Source organism: Chelonia mydas, chromosome 2 (assembly GCF_015237465.2).
Source record: "Chelonia mydas isolate rCheMyd1 chromosome 2, rCheMyd1.pri.v2, whole genome shotgun sequence".
NCBI classification, from domain to species: domain Eukaryota; kingdom Metazoa; phylum Chordata; order Testudines; family Cheloniidae; genus Chelonia; species Chelonia mydas.
Window position 1 is genome coordinate 88937740 of NC_057850.1, and position 18051 is coordinate 88955790.

An 18051-nucleotide genomic window follows, 5' to 3' on the forward strand; every position below is an offset into this window, starting at 1 on the left:
GTGTTTACACAGGTGCTAAGAGAAAAAACTTGTTAGTCTACTGCAGTCTGTACAATAAACTCTCCTGAATTCTCCATTCATAGCTAAGCATGCTCTAATATTCCATTTTTCGAACCATATAACTGAGTGGTGAAAAATCTGACCAGACTGAAAGAGGACTACCACAAGACTTAGTCCTGCCTTCAGTGCAGGGGACTGGACCTGAAGACCTTTCATGGTCCTTTCCAGTCCTACGATTCTAAGACAGAGTTCCCAAATGGAGAACATATCGTATATTAAAGCTGAATTTTTATATACTTAAGTAAAGGAACTGAATCCACTCGAGATTCTGCTGAGCTTCCAGTCTTTCATATAAGAAAGGGTCTGAGCAGATAAGAAACCAATAGCTGTGGCAACCATAAATCAACTCCACAGCAGGCTCCAGATGGTCCACAAAACAGTATTCAGAACATCCTGCTGCTAAAAAGCATCCAAGTGTCACACAAACACCCCCCCAAAATTGGCTGAAACAAGGGTGATAACAATTTCCCCCGACAGACGATGACTAAATACAACCCACTTGAGTTTGGAACACTGCCTTTAAACAAATGCGCTAGGCGTAGATATCCTGCCAAACAGAACAACAGAACATACAGGTGTATGTTGTTTTTTTTGCCACTTTAGCCACAACATGTCACTCTTTCTCTGCATAAATCCAGCAAACAAAGCTTCTCTGTGACAGTTAAATGCTTTACTCTTAAAGAAGGAAAATGGAAGTAACAGTTTAGAGTATTTGCAACATCTTTAGTGGTCAGGCTTTGCTTTAGTTCAATGGTTCTGAGGCACAAAGTGGCGACTTGTGAAAAATGTCATACTTATAGAATTTTATAATAGGCAACTGATTGTTTAATGTTTACTGCAGAAAAACTGCTTTGCAATATATATCTGAATCAGTCGCTTACTGAAATTCATATGAACGCTTACAGCGGCCCCATAACTTTATACAGTGAAGCAAAGATTTACATTCAAAATGACTGCAATGCTCTCAGGGAAAAGTTCAGGGAAACTTAAACACAGATAATCAATAAAGAATCGTGAGATAAATGAAGCTGAGAGTAGGAAACAAGAATAAAATGAATTTAAAAAACATCTGTGTGTAACACATTATATTGCATATTAGGGAAACAAACTTCCATTCCCATCCATGAGACGATCTAATGTAACTCCGGCTGCTCAATAATCAACATTATGTCATTTAAAATCCCCTAATTATGACATCAGAAACCTGATGCAATCAGTCAAAATCACACATCTTTTATTTTTAAAACAAGAAAATAATCATTTCACGGTACTAAATTCTTCTGTTCCTAAAGTTACCAGAAAGGGTGCAGAGCCTGCAGGGTCTACCCTCTTTTCAACGGGTACGAGTTATTTTATTCTCCATTTTAATTGAGCTCAGTGCAGACATTGCCAAGATCCTTATATGGGGCAGTTTTGTGCAAGTACTGCTCCTCAAAACTAGTATAAGCAAAAGCAAGTACTCACCTAGCCTGCTACGCCTGATCTCATCTGGTGAGACAGGGCGCAGCTTTCTTTCTGCCTTGATTTCCTCCAGTATCCTTTCATGGAGGCTGCGTGGCCGTGGTGGGGTTGGTTTCAGTTTTCTTGCAGAGGCCTTGGGTATAAGAAGAATGAATGTTCATTCTAAGCATTGTTCCTGGAATGTGATTTCACAAGGATTCTTTTAAATAGCAAATTATTGTGAAGTGATTTTATTTTCATTCACTTATAAACACGGTTGAGTACGTTCCTCACAAAGATTTTTTAACAAGAACATTGGAAGTATAATTTTATAAGCAGATAAGATCAACACAGATTCACAAAGATACTGGATAACTGCTAAGGGTCAGCGTTAAGGTTTCAGGATTTTACAATGATCTTCCTAAACAGATCAGAAAAGTTAAACAGCTCTTGTGTGAAACACATAAGAATAAATGCACAGCACACAAACAAGAGATATAATTTGTACTACTACACTGTTTTAAAACAAAACACTAAAACACAAACACATCGAAAAAAGCCAGCCTTTCACTGTGAAGAAACATATTGGATTGCATACAGGATTTAATGGGGGTCGTGATCGGATGAAATCCAGGATTTTTTCATGAGCACTCTTTTTTAATCGAGGTGGAATATCCCCATTGACCTGAAAGGAGGAAAATGAAATTAATATTTTTATACTTTTTATTCACATTTTTGCAGTGTAATGAGATCATAATATTCTGAGGAAACCTGTAGAGTTTCAAACTTACATTAAATAGACCCTAAAACTGTCATCAGACTCAAAGAGAGAAATAATCTGTATGCAATACATAGACAAGAAATGCTGCAGATAAGAGCATTTTGGTTTTACAAATCGAAAATGAGTGCAGATGTACAGATGTAGAATAAGTGCAATTGCAGTAATGTTAATTAATAAAATTTAGGATTAATCGTTGATGCAATCAGACATCAGAGCTTCCAGTATGTTTGTGGGAGAAGACTGGGTTCGTGACTAGGGAAATTTGTCAATACCTCTCTCTTTGGAGGACAGTGTGTCAACAGGCCTCAAATGAAGAAGTATTAGAGCCACACCTAGGAAAGCAACTCATGAGGCTGGCAAAACCATGAACTCTTATACTGCCTCTAACATTCTTCTTTCAGGGAAGGCTACTGAGAAGGTCGTAATGAGGCAACTTGGGCACTATCGAGGGTCCTGAGATTTCCTTGACTTCTTTTCAGCCTTGTTTCAGACCTGGGTACAAGCACACACACTGCTCGTCCCACTGACGATCTGCTTCTGGCAATGGAAAAAGATCAACTGTCCATTCTCATTCTTTCAGATCTAGCAGCTGCTATCAACCACAACGCCTATGTCAGCACACCTTACCAGGAGTAAGTGGTGCTAGTATGGAGTGGCTGCATTCTGAATTTCCTGGCCTTAGGTCACCTTACAAAGTTTATCAATTTACTCACACTTTTAAAATATTTTGAAGTATAAATGGAGCTTGGAAGTGAACTAAAGAGTTTGATAACATATATAAAATTAATACTTAGTAAAACTAAGCCAGCAAAAAGTATATCCTGCAAAAGGAAGAGAAAAAAAAAGAAATGTCTCTTTGTATGGAAGAGCTTTTCTTGTCTTCAGAGCTACAACATCATTTCCTTTTCAGAGGTCTCAATTTGGAGATAAGGAGAAACGTATACTAGAGTATTTCTCTGCAATACGTCAGTAATATATTGTAGATACAGGATATATAATAAAGCAGCTGCTCTCATGTAAGGTACAACTCATAGAGCATGCTCCAGCAAAAGATTGCAGCAGTTTGTCAGCTGGGGGGGGGGGGGGAGGAGAGGGAGGGACTCAGTGGCCAGTTTGAGGCAAATGAATGCAGCAGTGACCTTTTGCTGACTGCATTCTGTGCCTATTGCATGAAATTCTCTGCTTTACCTATGTCACTGCCATGAATTTTCTAAAAATGAATGAATAAATAAATAGAAGTCCATGATTTTCACAAGGCCTGATTTATTAGTCAGCCAGAACACAGTATTCAGAGAAATGGGTTAAAATAACAGATGGCCTACACGATGCATGTATCATATTGAAACTAAGCTTCTCCCCTTCCTGGGCCAAGAGAGACAGCCAGCCTCTGCAGCAGTCTCTCAGTATCTCTTAGTAAGAGACTCATTGCCAGCTGCTGCTGCTGCCTGCTCATCCCCTCCTTTCTTTAAAAACTGATAGGCCGGAGTCATTAACAGTTTAGGGTCCCTTTGTTCCTTGCTCAGGCATGGAGAAAAAGCCTGATTGCCTGGCTAGAGCCAGGAAGGGGAGCATTTCCCAGTTAATAGTTTCCCCATCATTCCTTTAAGGACCCTTGGTATTGTCACTGGCGTATTTTTTCCTCTATTGTTGTTTCATTTCCTGTTTATTTCCTCCTTTTTTGATTTAATTCTCTGCAATCAGGCAGAATATCAAGAAGGTAAATGGAGGCGTATATATTATTGATAGAAACACAGAACTCTCCCACATCCTCCATGTTCACCAAAAACATTAAAGAAAACTTTTCAATTAAACGGTTTTTATTGACATTTCATGGGGAGAATATTATTTTTAAAGCAGTTATGTTTTCCCCCTTCCTTGTAAAAGAATTGATAGTTTTCACAGGTCTGCATGGTTCACATGATTGGTAATGAGACTTGAAGTCTTCTTCCTCCAGGTCACTGGTTCAAGCATTGTCAAAGTTAGTAGTGATTGAAAGTTGTTAACATTTGACAGCTCTTTGGTGAGCTGGCGATCTCAGTCCAGTCCCAACGGGACAGTTATCGACATCACAATATAAAATAAATAACAAACAACACTGCAGTTCTAGAGGACCATTGACCTGAGGATCTCAAAGTGCTTTACTCCCTGAATTAACCTTCATACCATCCCTATACAATCAGTAAGTATTTGAATCCCTATTTCACTACTGGGAAAGCTAAAATACCTAATTTGCTCAACTGATTTCCCCAAGGACACAATGGAATCGTATGGCAGAGTAACTGATATAGCCTCAGTAGAAATGCCAAGGACTTATGGTCAAAGCTGAGACTCTGCACACTATTGAAAAGCTTTCATTGCCACTGTAAATGCTGTATTTTTTCTGCAGTCAAACTAATTTCTGTTTCCAAAATAGACACTCTTTCACAAGCATTATTTATTAAAAAGTGATTATAAGAACTGGTGGCTATGAATGCCCTTACAGAAATAAAAGTCTTGGCTATGGATTAAATAGATTAGGTCAGAAATGCACAGTACAAGCGTATCTGTGCCACACAGCCAGGCCAGAAAAAAAGTGTTGAATATTTGTAATTCTGTTCAGATACCAGACTGGAACCAACCACATACTGATGTTTAATCAAAGTATCTCAAAACACTGCCAAAAATATCCCATATGTTTCTTTTGTAAAAATCAAAATGAAAGAAAAATGCTTACATTTAAAATTCTGAAGAATTTTGTACAAGAGTACATTAAAACTAGTAACATTACCTATTAGAAAAAATGTGGCCTGAGCGTGTAAGATCTACCAGAAATGTAAACCACCACATAGCAAAAGCACAGTGAGATGAAAACACAGTGAAGGCGGCTTCCTACACTTGCTTTCAGCCCACCACTTTCACATTCAATAAACAAATATGATTTGCAGATAAACAGGTTGGCTGCAAATGGCAAGTCTAATCTTGAATGGTTATGATAATAAATATAATTGTGTATTTATAACATGCCTTTGATCCCAAGTGATTGAAAAGCACATTACAAATGACATTCAAAAGAACTGCTTTACTCACCATTGAAATGAAGCTATCTCAACACAGCTACACCAAGCAACACTTTAGAAAAAGTACAGTAGAACAATGTATCTAATTGACAATGCAGTCAATTCAACTGATACTATGTTTTGTATTGTGACAAAGTTCCTCCTCTGCCCTGGCGGGTCCTGCGCTTATTAGCAGATTTGCTCGCCTCAGAGATTCATGGCCGCCCTCAGTTTGGCCACTTTTGCTAGTGGCTGAAACCTGCCGTTCACTCAGCTAACCTCATCACTGGCCAGCACGGGGAAAAGGAGGAGAACAATCCCCACAGTCTCTGCTGACCCACCTAGTGGGTCGGGGGATAGGCCAGGGACCTTCCCCTCTGGTGGGACCCACAGTCCAGGTCACCTCCTCGTCTCAAATAGGGAGTTGAGGGGGATGGGAGGAACCCGGGCCCGCCCTCTACTCCAGGTTCCAGCCCAGGGCCCTGTGGATTGCAACTGTCTACAGTGTCTCTTGTAACTGCTGCGTGACAGCTACTTCCCCATGGCCTCCTCCCAACACCTTCTTTACCCTCACCGCAGGATCTTCCTCCTGAAGCCTGATCACACTTGTACTCCTCAGTCCTCCAGCAGCATGCCTTCTCACTCCCTGCTCCTTGCACACCCTCCCCTAACTGATGGGAGGTCCTTTTTAAACCATGTGTCCTGATTAGTCTGCCTGCCATAATGATTCTAGTATGTTCTTAATTGGCTCCAGGTGTCTTAATTAGCTTGCCTGTCTTAATTGGTTCAAGCAGGTTCTCGATTGCTCTAGTGCAGCCCCTGCTCTGGTCACTCAGGGATCAGAAAACTGTTCATCCAGTGGCCAGTATATTTGCCTTCTACCAGACTCCTGTACATCCTGGATCCCAATAGGACCAGACTCCTGTACACCCCACTGGTCTGGGTCTGTCACAGTATGATCTGGAAAATTTCAGTTGAAGTGAAATTGAGCAAACATAGGCTGATCACAGGTGAGCTATGCTACATCATTTCTAAAATAGTCATTCCTGCACTCACATGAAAACATATCCACCATGAGAAATACCGATTGTGAAGCTAAAATGCTATATACAAATACTAAAGTAAAGTACAAGTGCACTGGACAGAGAGCTCTGAAAAGTTTACATTTCATCATCTTCTCCTTGCTACTTGCATTATTAATGCAGTATATTCTTTCTGTAAATACAATTAAACCACAAGATTGTATATATATTTTCTGTGTGTATGTACTATAGGTGACTCAGGCATCGTAAAACTCTGTATTTACACTCCCCTTGTGCATATGCATTATGCTATTATGGGATTGTGACCAAGTGGGACTGTTCTTAATGTGTCCTCTGAATACTGTAGGGGTGCCTCAGTTTCCCCTATACATTTTTAAAGTATCTAGGTGGTGGGATAAGGGTGTATGATCGTTGCAGAGCCCTAGAGGGCAGGTGTGTGTAGGGCTCTGGACACCGAGAATAGCCAACACCCTGTTTCCTGGCAACTGATGTCCTGGCCCTTTCCCCCCTGCAAGGTGAGAGCTAAAGGGTTAGACAACAAAGGAATCAGGTGACCTCCTGGCCCGGGAAAGGGACAAAGCCCAGAGGAGGAGGGGCTGGAGAGAGTTTCAGTTTGGGGCTGGCTGGGGACGAGGAGTGAAGTGCAGACGTGGTTATCTGGCTCACTGCCCCCCAAAATGGACCCAGCTCAAGGGTCCTATTCTCTGTACCTACAAGCTCTGTTTTAGACCATGTTCCTGTCGTCTAATAAACCTCTGTTTTACTGGCTGGCTGAGAGTCACGTCTGATTGTGAAGTTGGGGTGCAGGACCCTCTGGCTTCCCCAGGACCCCGCCTGGGCAGACTCGCTGTGGGAAGCGCACGGAGGTGCAGAGGATGCTGAATGCTCCGAGGTCAGACCCAGGAAGGTGGAAGCCGTGTAAGCTTTTTGCCCTGAAGACAGTCTGTTCACAGAAAGGAGACTTCACCAGAGTCCTGACTGACTTTGTAGGGAGCAGTTCCAGAGCATCGCTCGGGGACTCCATGACAACTGGTGGCAAAAGTGGGATGTACTGCACCCCATGGATGGCGCTTCCTGCAGTAAGTGACTGGGGAGCAGTAAAACAAAGCGGGATTGACGAGGACCAGGCGTGCTGAAGGCTCAGAGAGGAGTGGTTTCGGGGGGCGGTTAACCCCTGGGAGTGTGTGACCAGCAAGAAGGACTGTGCAGTAATGGGGTCCCCCTGGGGACTGTGGTGAGCAGTCCTAGGGCAGAGGAGCCTGCGGCTTGGCCCTGGGAGAGAGAAGGACTTTTGCAGTAACAGGGTTCACCTGGGGATTGCAGCAAGCGGTCCCAGGGGCGGAGGAGTCTGCAGCTCGACCCTGGCAAAGAGGTGGTGACATCGAGAAGGGCTGGGCTGGCATACTAGGGGTTCTCCCTGGAAACCGGGGGGGGGGGAGCTAAAAGCACACAGGCCTGTGAGTTCACAACAACTTGGGAACAGCGAAGTGATGGCCTATCACCATCTCCTTAAGAAGGATATTGTAACCCTGTGCAAAAAGAGAGGGTTGCGCATTGGAAAGTTCACCAAAGCACAGTTAATCGTGCAGCTGGAGGAGGATGACTGCTCTAAGGAACAGATTCCTGACCCAGATGGGGCTATAGCAGGATCTGGGAGCAGCTAGGGTGGTAGCCAGGCATCCCCAAGACTCCTGTCCCCGACCAGACGGGAGTCTTCACGATCGAGTTCCCCATCAGGGGATCGGAGACAGACGGGATTGGAGCTGAGTCCGAGAGAGAAAAAGGACTGTGAGAGACAGCGAGAGCCCGAGAAAGAGCTCCAGAAGCAGCAGCACCATGAACTGGCGGTGGTGGAGTGGAGAGGCATAGGGGACTTCCCAGGGATGAGTGGGGATAGATCCCGGGGTGCCAGTTCCGCAGGGAACCTCGATACTAAATTGCTGTCCCTGGTTAAGGAGAGAGGGGATGTGGATGCCCACCTCACTGCCTTTGAACAGGCTGGAGATTTGAACGAGGGGGATCCTGAGGAAAAGCCCCGGTGTCTAGCTCCCTTGCTGGGTCCCAAGGCCGTAGACTCCGTCAGCCAGATGGGTGGGGAGTTGGACAGGCTCCCACTCCTGGTCCCAACCTATATGTCTGTGTGCAGTCTCCTGGGCTCAGGCCCCTCAGACCTCCAGTGGGAGCGGAAGGTGATGGTCAATGGGGAGACATTCCTGGGGTGGCGAGATCCTGGGACAGAGAGAACTGTTGTCAGATGCTGAGGGGCTGTGTGACCTGGGTGAGGGTCCCAGGGATGAAGCCCCTCACCCTGCCTATGGCCCAGATCCCTGTGGAGACCCAGGAAGGGGGGCTGGCTGGTCGTTGGGGTTCTCCAGGATATCAGCTGTGAGACCCTGTTGGGGGTGACTGTGTCTCTTTGGGACAGGATCCAGGCCCTGCTCCTGTAACGGCCAAGGGTTTGAATTTGAATCCAGGGAACCAATCGACTGAGAGGGAAATGGTCAGTTAAAATGCAGATGACGTGGCTGGCAGGGGGGAGGAGCTGCTAGGCTTAGGCTACCTGCCGGCCTGTAACCAGACTCCTGGGGTTGGGTGGGACAGAGAGATGCTTGCGCACCGGAGAGGGGGCTCAGCCTGGCTCTGATGCAGTGAGGAAAGCAGCGAGCTCGCTGCCTGTCCCCACTGGAACAGCAAGGGCAGCGCTGAGCACAGTGGGAGCTGAGACCCCAGCTTGGGAGGGAAGGGGGGGACGACAGGCAGGGCAGGTCGGCTACCAACCAGGTTTGCCTTGTCCAGAGGCGCTGCTGTGAAGTGATCCCACGGCAGGGAGGGAGCGACCAGGGACAGGGCTCAGAGGGGCTGTGACCCCAGGCCCAGCCAGCGAGATGGAAGACTAGGTAGCTGAGTCTGCAGAGCAGAACAGCTGGGTAGTTAATCTCTCGAGAATGCAGGGGATGGCAGGTCTACTCTCATCTCCAGACACTTTGGATATGACTTGTACTCTCAGTGAATTTAACATCTAGTTCCTTGTGGAAGCAGAGGTTGGTAAGGGAAAAACAACAGAACTTTGAGAGTACAGCTTGTAAAAGTGAACCTGAGAAGGGTAACTGCGATTTGCTGGAAGTAGCTCAGAGTAGTGAGAAGAGCAGAAGTTTATCTGTTGGGAGTGGCAAGGTGCTTGGTAAGGAAAGTTTGCATGAGCCTAGGCAGCCTTGTGAGCTGATGGCTTTGTCTAGTCAGCAGTTTGGGAAGGCGAGGATAGTGGAAGATGAGTGTCCCTATACCTTACCTGGAGAAGTGTGACAGTGAAGGGAATGTGCCTGTGTCTGTCAGGGGTATTGACTTGCCTATGGAGGGAGCTACCCCGGTCTCCAAGCAGTTGTGTGTGAACAGCTCTGTGTGCTGGGACAAGGGAAATGAGATCCCAAGCTGTGTGTCTGGTAAAGGAGAAAGTGGGTCTGGCTCTTCTTTGTCTGTGGAGCAGACAGAAGGGGCCTTTCAGCCTGTGATGGTTGAGCATAGTGCAGTTGTCTCAGAGTTGGTTCTGGATTCAACTAAAGCCCAGGAAGGGAATGGTCCTAAGTTTGTCTGCTAGGGAGAATGGCATTGTAAGTAGGTCGCATCCAGTTAGTGTCTATGCAAAATCCCAGAGGCCAGACAATTCTGGTGCTTGTATTTTGCCTGTTACTAGTGTGTTGTTGGGAAAGGGTGTAGCAACTCTGTCTAATCAGAGTGAGATCCTAGCCAGGGAACAAAGAGAGCATAAAGGTGATCTGATTGTGTTACCTACTGATGGTATGGAAACCTGTAGCAAGAAGGAAAAGATTCCTGAATTTGTGTGTGGCAAAGGGAAGGAGAATGCTTCTAACTTTTTATCTAGGAAGCCTGTGAGTTTGCCTGAAAAGGGATTGTGTAGGAATCTGCCTGACGGGCCAGAGGTAACTCTGGATGTAAGTGAGATCCAGAAAGAATCTGTTGTTGCTCAGTAAAGTGTTCCTCTAGAGCAAGCCCTAGGTAAAGAGGGTAAGGGCAGAATTTCTGTGAAGGATGAATTGTTGCATAGAAAAGCCCCTAGGGAAAGGAATCCTCATGGTAGTCTTTGCAAACAGTTTACTGCAACTGAAGGGTGTGAAAGTGATTTAATCAAGGAAGTTTCAGCTCCTAACAGCCAGAAATTTTCTGTTGTGAATTAAGCCACTGACTTTCCTGTTGAAAGATCCAGTGTGGATAGCTTTGAGAAGGTCTCAGATGGAGTAAAAGCTGTTAAGAAAGTTAAACAGGCCTATAACCAAAGGCTATGTTTGGTCAGCTTGTTGGGGAGACAGGTTGTTGAGAAAGGAATGTCTCCATGCTAATTCTGTAAGTGAACAGTCTGTGTCCCAGGTGAAGAGGGTGCTGGGCTGCCTCAGGGAGGCAGGACTGACGGTAAAAGCTGAAAAGGTGGAGATAATCAGAGAGTGGCCTGTTCCCCAGACCAAGAAACAGGTCCAGGACTTTATTGGGATGGCGTGGTACTACTGGAGGCTTGTACCCCACTTGAGCTCCCTAGCTGCCCCCATCACTGAGCTATGTAAGAAGGAGAAGCAAGACGAGCTGGTCTGGACCGAGTAGTGCCAGAGGGCTCTCTCTGCGTTGAAGGAGGCTCTAATCCAGGGCCCGGTAAATCTGGTAAACCCCGACTTTGCCAAGGCCTTTACAGGGTTCACCGACACCTCAAACACAGGGCCGGGTGCTGGGCTGATGCCGAACGGCGGGGGACAGAGACACCTGGTCAGAGAGTGGCCCAGGTCAAGATGTGGCTCTTAACCAAGAGAGCCGAATTGCAACCCTCCAGACTGGAGCACTGGGAGAAGACCCGATCCCAGTTTGACCCCCGGGGATTGTGGGGTGGCAAAAGGGCACGGGCCGCAGAAACCTTCCCCCATGCGGCATGTGAGTGCCATCAAGCACCTCTGACCTAAGGGAGGGCGTGAAATTGGAAGGGCATAAAACTGGAAGGGCCTGGTGTAACTCCTACCAAGGAATGGGAGAGATGCTGGGGCATCCATAGGAACGTTGGTGGGTTCGAACTTCTCCAGGTCACTGGCTAAAGGTTATCCGGGCAATGCTCTGGAACTGCTCCCTACAAAGCCAGTCAGGACTCTGGTGAAGTCTTCTTTCTGTGAGCAGACTGTCTTCAGGGCAAAAAGCTTACACGGCTTCCACCTTCCTGGGTCTGACCTCGGAGCATTCAACATCCTCTGCACCTCTGTGCGCTTCCCACAGCGAGTCCGCCCAGGAGATCTAACTGAACTTGTAAGGATCTGTGAACCCTTCAGGCTTCAGTAAATTTCATTTCCTATCAAACTGCATCCATATTATTATACAATTTTCTGCACAGAAATTCTTCGAGCATGCTCAGCAGCAAAACACAAACTACTAGGTGGAAACTTTATAATAAGAAACAAGTTATTTTTCTAGCATGGAGGTACCAGCAAGTTGTAGTCAGACAAAGCTAGCAACAGTTTCAGAGACAAACCCATAGATTTTGTACCTGCAGCAGATTCTAATCCTAATTCACTTTTATGCCCATGTGACCAAAAGTGGCTTTAGACAACCTGCCTAGTATTTTTCATAGATGAAAGAAGCAGGACAGAAATGCTTGCCTGCAGGCATATAGTACATAGCTAGTATCTGGGTTTCAGAAAGAGCAGCTGTGCCTTCAACACCAACCACACGAAGAAAATCTTTTGAGAACTAACTTGACAGAAGTCAAATTTGAGGCTATGTTGGCAAAAGGTGAACTAGAATATCGTCCAGGGCTCCTAGTCAAACAAAATTACTGTACTGAATCCATGTATTGTGTCACAAGCAAAGGGCCTCCAGGTTTTGTTTTTCTTTTGCTCTGTGGTTGATATTAAAAGTAACACAGCTCTCTGAACCTTAGCTATAAGATAGATAACATTACTACCTATGTACTTAAATTGCCCTCATCACCATAGTGTCTCAACAGCAGCATCTATTGCAGGAAAGCTGCTGAAGAGCATACGCCCCCTGCTCCCTCTGGGGAAATGCAATGACTATCTTTGCTTTGCTTTCCTTTTTAAGAGGCCAGGACACTCAGCCTGGGCCCCTCAGACCCTTCAGGGAGCTAGGAACCTCGACCCCCTTTACAGAAACTATTTAACTTTTGCCTTGAGGGGTAAGCGCTGACCGTTTTGTGGGCTGCAGGATTATTTTGTTGGCCTTTTTCATTCAGACTGCTTTTTGCCTGCAGAAGACTACATAAGACTACACAGAGCTACACCCTAAACTCCACACCAGCTCTACAGCAATGGCCATATCCAAGGAAGGATGTCTGGGATGAGAGAGGTGCCCACCCTGACCCAAAGATACAACCTATAACTTACATCTGTCACACTCACATGATAGCAGAGCACAACCAGTCACATCAGGAATAACTCTATTTCCCTATCTGTAAAATAAGGCTAACAACACACTTGCCTACCTCACAGGAGAGCTGTAGGGACTGATGAGGTAATGTTTACATATCACTTTGAAACACATGAAGCACCATGTAACGTCAATTGGTTCCAGACTATCATTCATAATCACAATGCCTTCTTGTGTGAGGAAGGGGGTGTGGCTACATTCCATTATAAGGAGTGGATATTTCTATTCTATTCTATGCCAATCTATTGGGGGTAGGGTGAGATAGGGGCAGGAAAAAATCAGAAGCCATCCAAGCTCAGTGCAAAATTCTGTGATTCTAGAACAAGGCACAAGATGTATCAACAATAGAGCTGGTTAAAAACCTTCCATCAAAATATTTTTGGGTGGGGAAAATAGTTTTTTCAACACACAGAAAATTTTGAGAGTTTTTGTCAAGAATCTTAAAATCCTATTGAACCCCCTAACCCCCCGCAAAGTTGCATAAAATCATTTCCCAGCCCTCTCTAGTCGACAACATTTGTCTTAGTGCAATCAGTGGGCAAAAACGAACCAGGAAAACTCAAGGCAGTTCTCAGTGCTGAGAGCATTGACACTATTCAAATCCATGCATTTACACAGGGATTTCTGAATGTGCTCATCACTGTTAAGAAATCTTCAGTTCCTGGTGTCCATTATTAATTGCATGATAATGACCATTTAAAAAACCATTATATGAAGCAGCTGCAATAGAAGGTCTGAGAGATTCCAGGACATACCAAGGAGTAGGTGGTCCTAATACAGAAAGTGCATCTTCCTGACAGTCACTCCTAAGTTGTACATGAGTGTCTGGGAAGTAATTCACTGATATTTGGAAGCTTGCCTCAATGTCTCAGCTTGTTCTCTTGAGTCCAAAGGAACACTGCATTGTGCTGAAACAGTCATGCCCAAATCAGAACTTGTGAGCCTTTATTAAAGCTGAAGACTTCAAGGGAAGGTATTCATTCCCGCAAGGTATAATTCCTGAGCTTTAGATTGGACTGTCCTACTTCAATAATTTAAGTGCCTATGATGAAGTTTGCAGATACTTTTGGCTTTCCTCTTTTATGACAGTATGAGATGCCATTCTCATGCATTTCACACCTTGAAAAGTATTATGGCCAAGGAGCTCTGAAGTAATATATATCTTTACAAAATTATGTTACCGTTGGTCAGTAATGTACTCCACAGTATGAAGAGCCAACTAAAAAAATTCATATTGATTGGGAAGTACAGGCAAGACTGTTAACCTGAATTTTAGTGTTACTAGCAAGTCAGCACAAAATCAATTTGTTCAAGCGTATCAAATGTCGGTTTCCTGTCTCCTGAAATTTTTTTGTCCTTGTCATCTGAAAGCAAGGCGCACAACATTTTGATGGATCCATTTTTTTCTTAATTAATATTCAAAATTTAGGATACAGTAAAAACAATGTAAGACTAGCTGACTACATGATTGAAGTAACAAATCTGAAAAACAAAGTGAAAGCAATGGTGACTGGTGACTGTATAGATCTATCATAATGGTATTCTTAACTCACCATAACCTTCCTTAAGGTATAGCGTTTGGATCGAATGTCATCCATCAGCATTTCATAGGGTGTGAGCTGATATTCTATTGGAAGTGGGTTATACTGACGCTCTTGAACCTTCTTCAGTTTAACACCATCCCGCAAATCTCGCATCACCTGTACCCAAAAGCGAGCCTGAAGCGTCAAAGGAGACAAATAAGGTTTCAGAACACTTACTGTACTCTCATTATTACTGAGTACCAATGCAGTTAAGGCAAAAACAGCTCACTCGTCACATCAGAGAACCATTAAACCAACTAAATAAGACTAAATTTATTTTATTTTTTACAACAATGAAGTAGATAGGTGGTACAGTGGGTTTGAAAACCTGGGTCAAAATCCATCTTAAACTAGAAAACAAATCTGGTGGATTATTCTAGTCACTAACAGAAATCCCAAAATCACAGTGTAATTCAGTAAATCACTGATGGCAGTGTTGGATTTCATTTATTTTCCACTTTTTCTATGAGTCATTAGCAAGTCATACTACAGAAACAAAAAATCCTAAACACTGTTTTTTACAGAAAGCAGGTGACAAGCAAGCAGCTTAAGAATATCTAATTTTTTTCATCAAAATATAACCTATTGAAAATTATGGTAAATGACTACAGCCCTACCCAGTCAGCATTTTTCAGCTCATCAAGGTCTGTGCTGGATTCATCACTCTTTTCTTTGTCCATTTCCTGAATCTTCTTCAGATTCTGTCAATTAAAAGCAATATAGTAAATAAGCTGTATAAGAACATAAAACTGTATTGAAATAAAGTAGAAAAGGTTTAATAGAATATGGTTTCCTTCTGTGTCTATTCATCTTTCACAATTTACATGGTGGATATTCCAAGCAATGTTTTCAGAACATGTACAGCAAATTAGAAATTAGACTTCCAATATTGTTAATGAAAGGGTACCCTTTTATATATATAAAAAAGGATTCATAAATGCTGAAGAGGATGTGAAGGAATAGGACTTTTCTGCACATATGGTGGGAATAACATAAGAAAATAGTATTTGGGAGGGAAACAAATAGAAATTTCAAGATAGTTAAAGACAGACTACCCACAGAACTCAGTAATATTAGGTTATAGCCCAAAGGAGGTTATCGACCTGGGGAAGGACCCATTGATATCACAATTATTACTAGCAGCCAGATGCATGATAGCTTGTTCAGATTCCCCCAATATTAGTAGTGTAGAGAAACCAAGTCTAGGAATGCTTTTCAATGGAAAAAATGACAGTTTTACATGAAGCAGACTTTAAAATATATGGTTTTTTGAATTTGAAAAAAATAAATACACAGATAATGATAAGAACTTGACCAATCACAAAGGGATCTTTTAAAGATAACAAATACAGGTTATTAATAAGATTTCTTAAATACTTGTGTGGAAAGTTCATGTATGTTAATAACGACTAAATAAAAAGTTTAAAAAAAGAAAATGTCCCTCCTCAATGTAGGTGAAGCTTTCTTAATAAAGAGCCAAACGTTCGGACTTTGACTAGAATAAGAATAATGACTGAATGCTACAGCAGGTCACAGAGTGGGTTTATTAGACCACTTAACATTAAAACAAATAGTTGCAATTCAAGATTTAAATATATGGACTCTTTGCACTCATGGAAATAGTCTCATATATATTCACAACATACATAAAAATCACACATTTATATAGAATACAACTTTTTGCTTGTAAACTGAATGCCTTTGAAATGGAATCACTGAGACACAAACATGGAAACTCACTATTCCACGTTTACAGATAGTTTCAGAATAGAACTGCACATTAACAGGATTTTTTTACATTTTTCCAATTGTTTATTCATGCATTTTCATGAAACATAACTGGCTCCAAACTTTTGTTCAGTAAACCTCTTGAGTTTATGTTAGGAGATTAAATCAATAGGTTACAGATCTGGAAATGTTTAAATTATTTATGTATGTAGCACAGAAATATTTGTCCTCTCTTCTGAGCTGACAACGTAATTAAACCAACGTAACATACTTGGGTATTCCCTATAATTGAAGCAATCAACAAAGAGAGTCTGGGTCTGTTTTTTTACAAAAATGTATAAAAAAAGGTTTAAAAATATAATTTTCTGTTTATTATATATTACACTGAAACTGCTACAGTTTAAATCTTTGCCCAAAGCCTCAGAAGAATCTTTCAATGAAGCAGTGCAGGTAGCTATTAAAATTTATTTCAGGAGTCCAGGCTCTGAGACCGAGCAAGTTGGGAGGGTCTCAGAGACCAGGGCTCCATCCTGATCCCAAATATCTACACTATAATTTTTTGCCTCACTGCCCAAGCCCGAAACAATTGATCCAGGCTCTGAGACTTGGTGCCACGGGTTTTTTATTGCAGTGCAGATGTACCCTAGCAGACTGACAGTGTTTGCTTGAAACATCCCAGGTGTTAGCAGGTGTTGGTCCTACTGAGAAAAGGTTAGATTCGTTTGACTCACTGAAACAATTTTACTCTATCTGGTCACAAAGCAAGGTGGGATTGGATCTCTAGAAAGAGGAGCTGGGCTGAGCAGTCCTGGGATGGGAACCATACGAGCAGCCAATCCTCATGTGAAAGTTTGAGCTGAACTCTACCATCTTATCAGAAAGCCTTTGACAAGGTCCCTCGCCAAAGGCTCTTAAGGAAATTAAGTTGTCATGGGATAAGAAGGAAGCTCTTTTCATGGATTGAGAATTGGTTAAAAAACAGGGAACAAAGGGTAGGAATAAATGGTAAATTTTCAGAATGGAGAGGGGTAACTAGTGATGTGCCCCAAGGGTCAGTCCTAGGGCCAATTCTATTCAACTTATTCATAAATGATCTGGAGAAAGGGGTAAACAGTGAGGTGGCAAAGTTTGCAGATGATACTAAACTGCTCAAGATAGTTAAGGCCAAAGCAGACTGTGAAGAACTGTCTCACAAAACTAAGTGATTGGGCAACAAAATGGCAGATGAAATTTAATGTGGATAAACGTAAAGTAGTGCACATTGGAAAAAATAACCCCAACTATACATACAATATGATGGGGGCCAATTTAGCTACAACTAATCAGGAAAGAGATCTTGGAGTCATCGTGGATAGTTCTCTGAAGACGTCCACGCAGTGTGCAGCGTCATTCAAAAAAAGGAAAAGGGATGTTAGGAATCATTAAAAAAAGGGATAGAGAATAAGATAGAGAATATCTTATTGCCCTTATATAAATCCATGGTATGCCCACATCTTGAATACTGCGTAGAGATGTGATCTGCTCATCTCAAAAAAGATATACTGGCATTATAAAAGGTTCAGAAAAGGGCAACTAAAATGATTAGGGGTTTGGAATGGGTCCCATATGAGGAGAGATTAAATTGGCTAGGACTTTTCAGCTTGGAAAAGAGGAGACTAAGGGGGAATATGATAGAGGTATATAAAATCATGAGTGGTGTGGAGAAAGTGAATAAGGAAAAGTTATTTACTTCCTCCCATAATATAAGAACTAGGGGCCATAGAAATTTAGAGCTGGAAGGGACCTCAAGAAGTCATCAAATCCAGCACTTGAGGCAGGACCACGTAAACCTTGACCATCCCTGACAGGTGTTTGTCCAACCTGTTCTTAAAAACCTTTACAACCTGCTTTGGAAGCCTATTTCAAGCTTAACTATCCTTCTAGTTAGAAAGTTTTTCCCAATATCTAAC

At 43.0% G+C, this 18051-nt stretch overlaps 1 protein-coding gene across 3 annotated transcripts in view; it reads right to left on the reverse strand.

Moving 5' to 3' along the window:
* Nucleotides 1–18051, reverse strand: part of SPIRE1 (spire type actin nucleation factor 1) — a 173269-nt gene that overhangs the window by 34377 nt on the left and 120841 nt on the right. For all 3 annotated transcript variants that reach the window (XM_043539901.1, XM_037892887.2, XM_037892889.2), the window contains exons 5-8: nucleotides 14992–15075; nucleotides 14345–14509; nucleotides 2099–2185; nucleotides 1525–1654 (exon numbers count right to left, since the gene is read on the reverse strand). In XM_043539901.1, the coding sequence (XP_043395836.1) occupies nucleotides 1525–1654; nucleotides 2099–2185; nucleotides 14345–14509; nucleotides 14992–15075 (466 nt within the window). The remainder of the gene's footprint in view (nucleotides 1–1524; nucleotides 1655–2098; nucleotides 2186–14344; nucleotides 14510–14991; nucleotides 15076–18051) is intronic.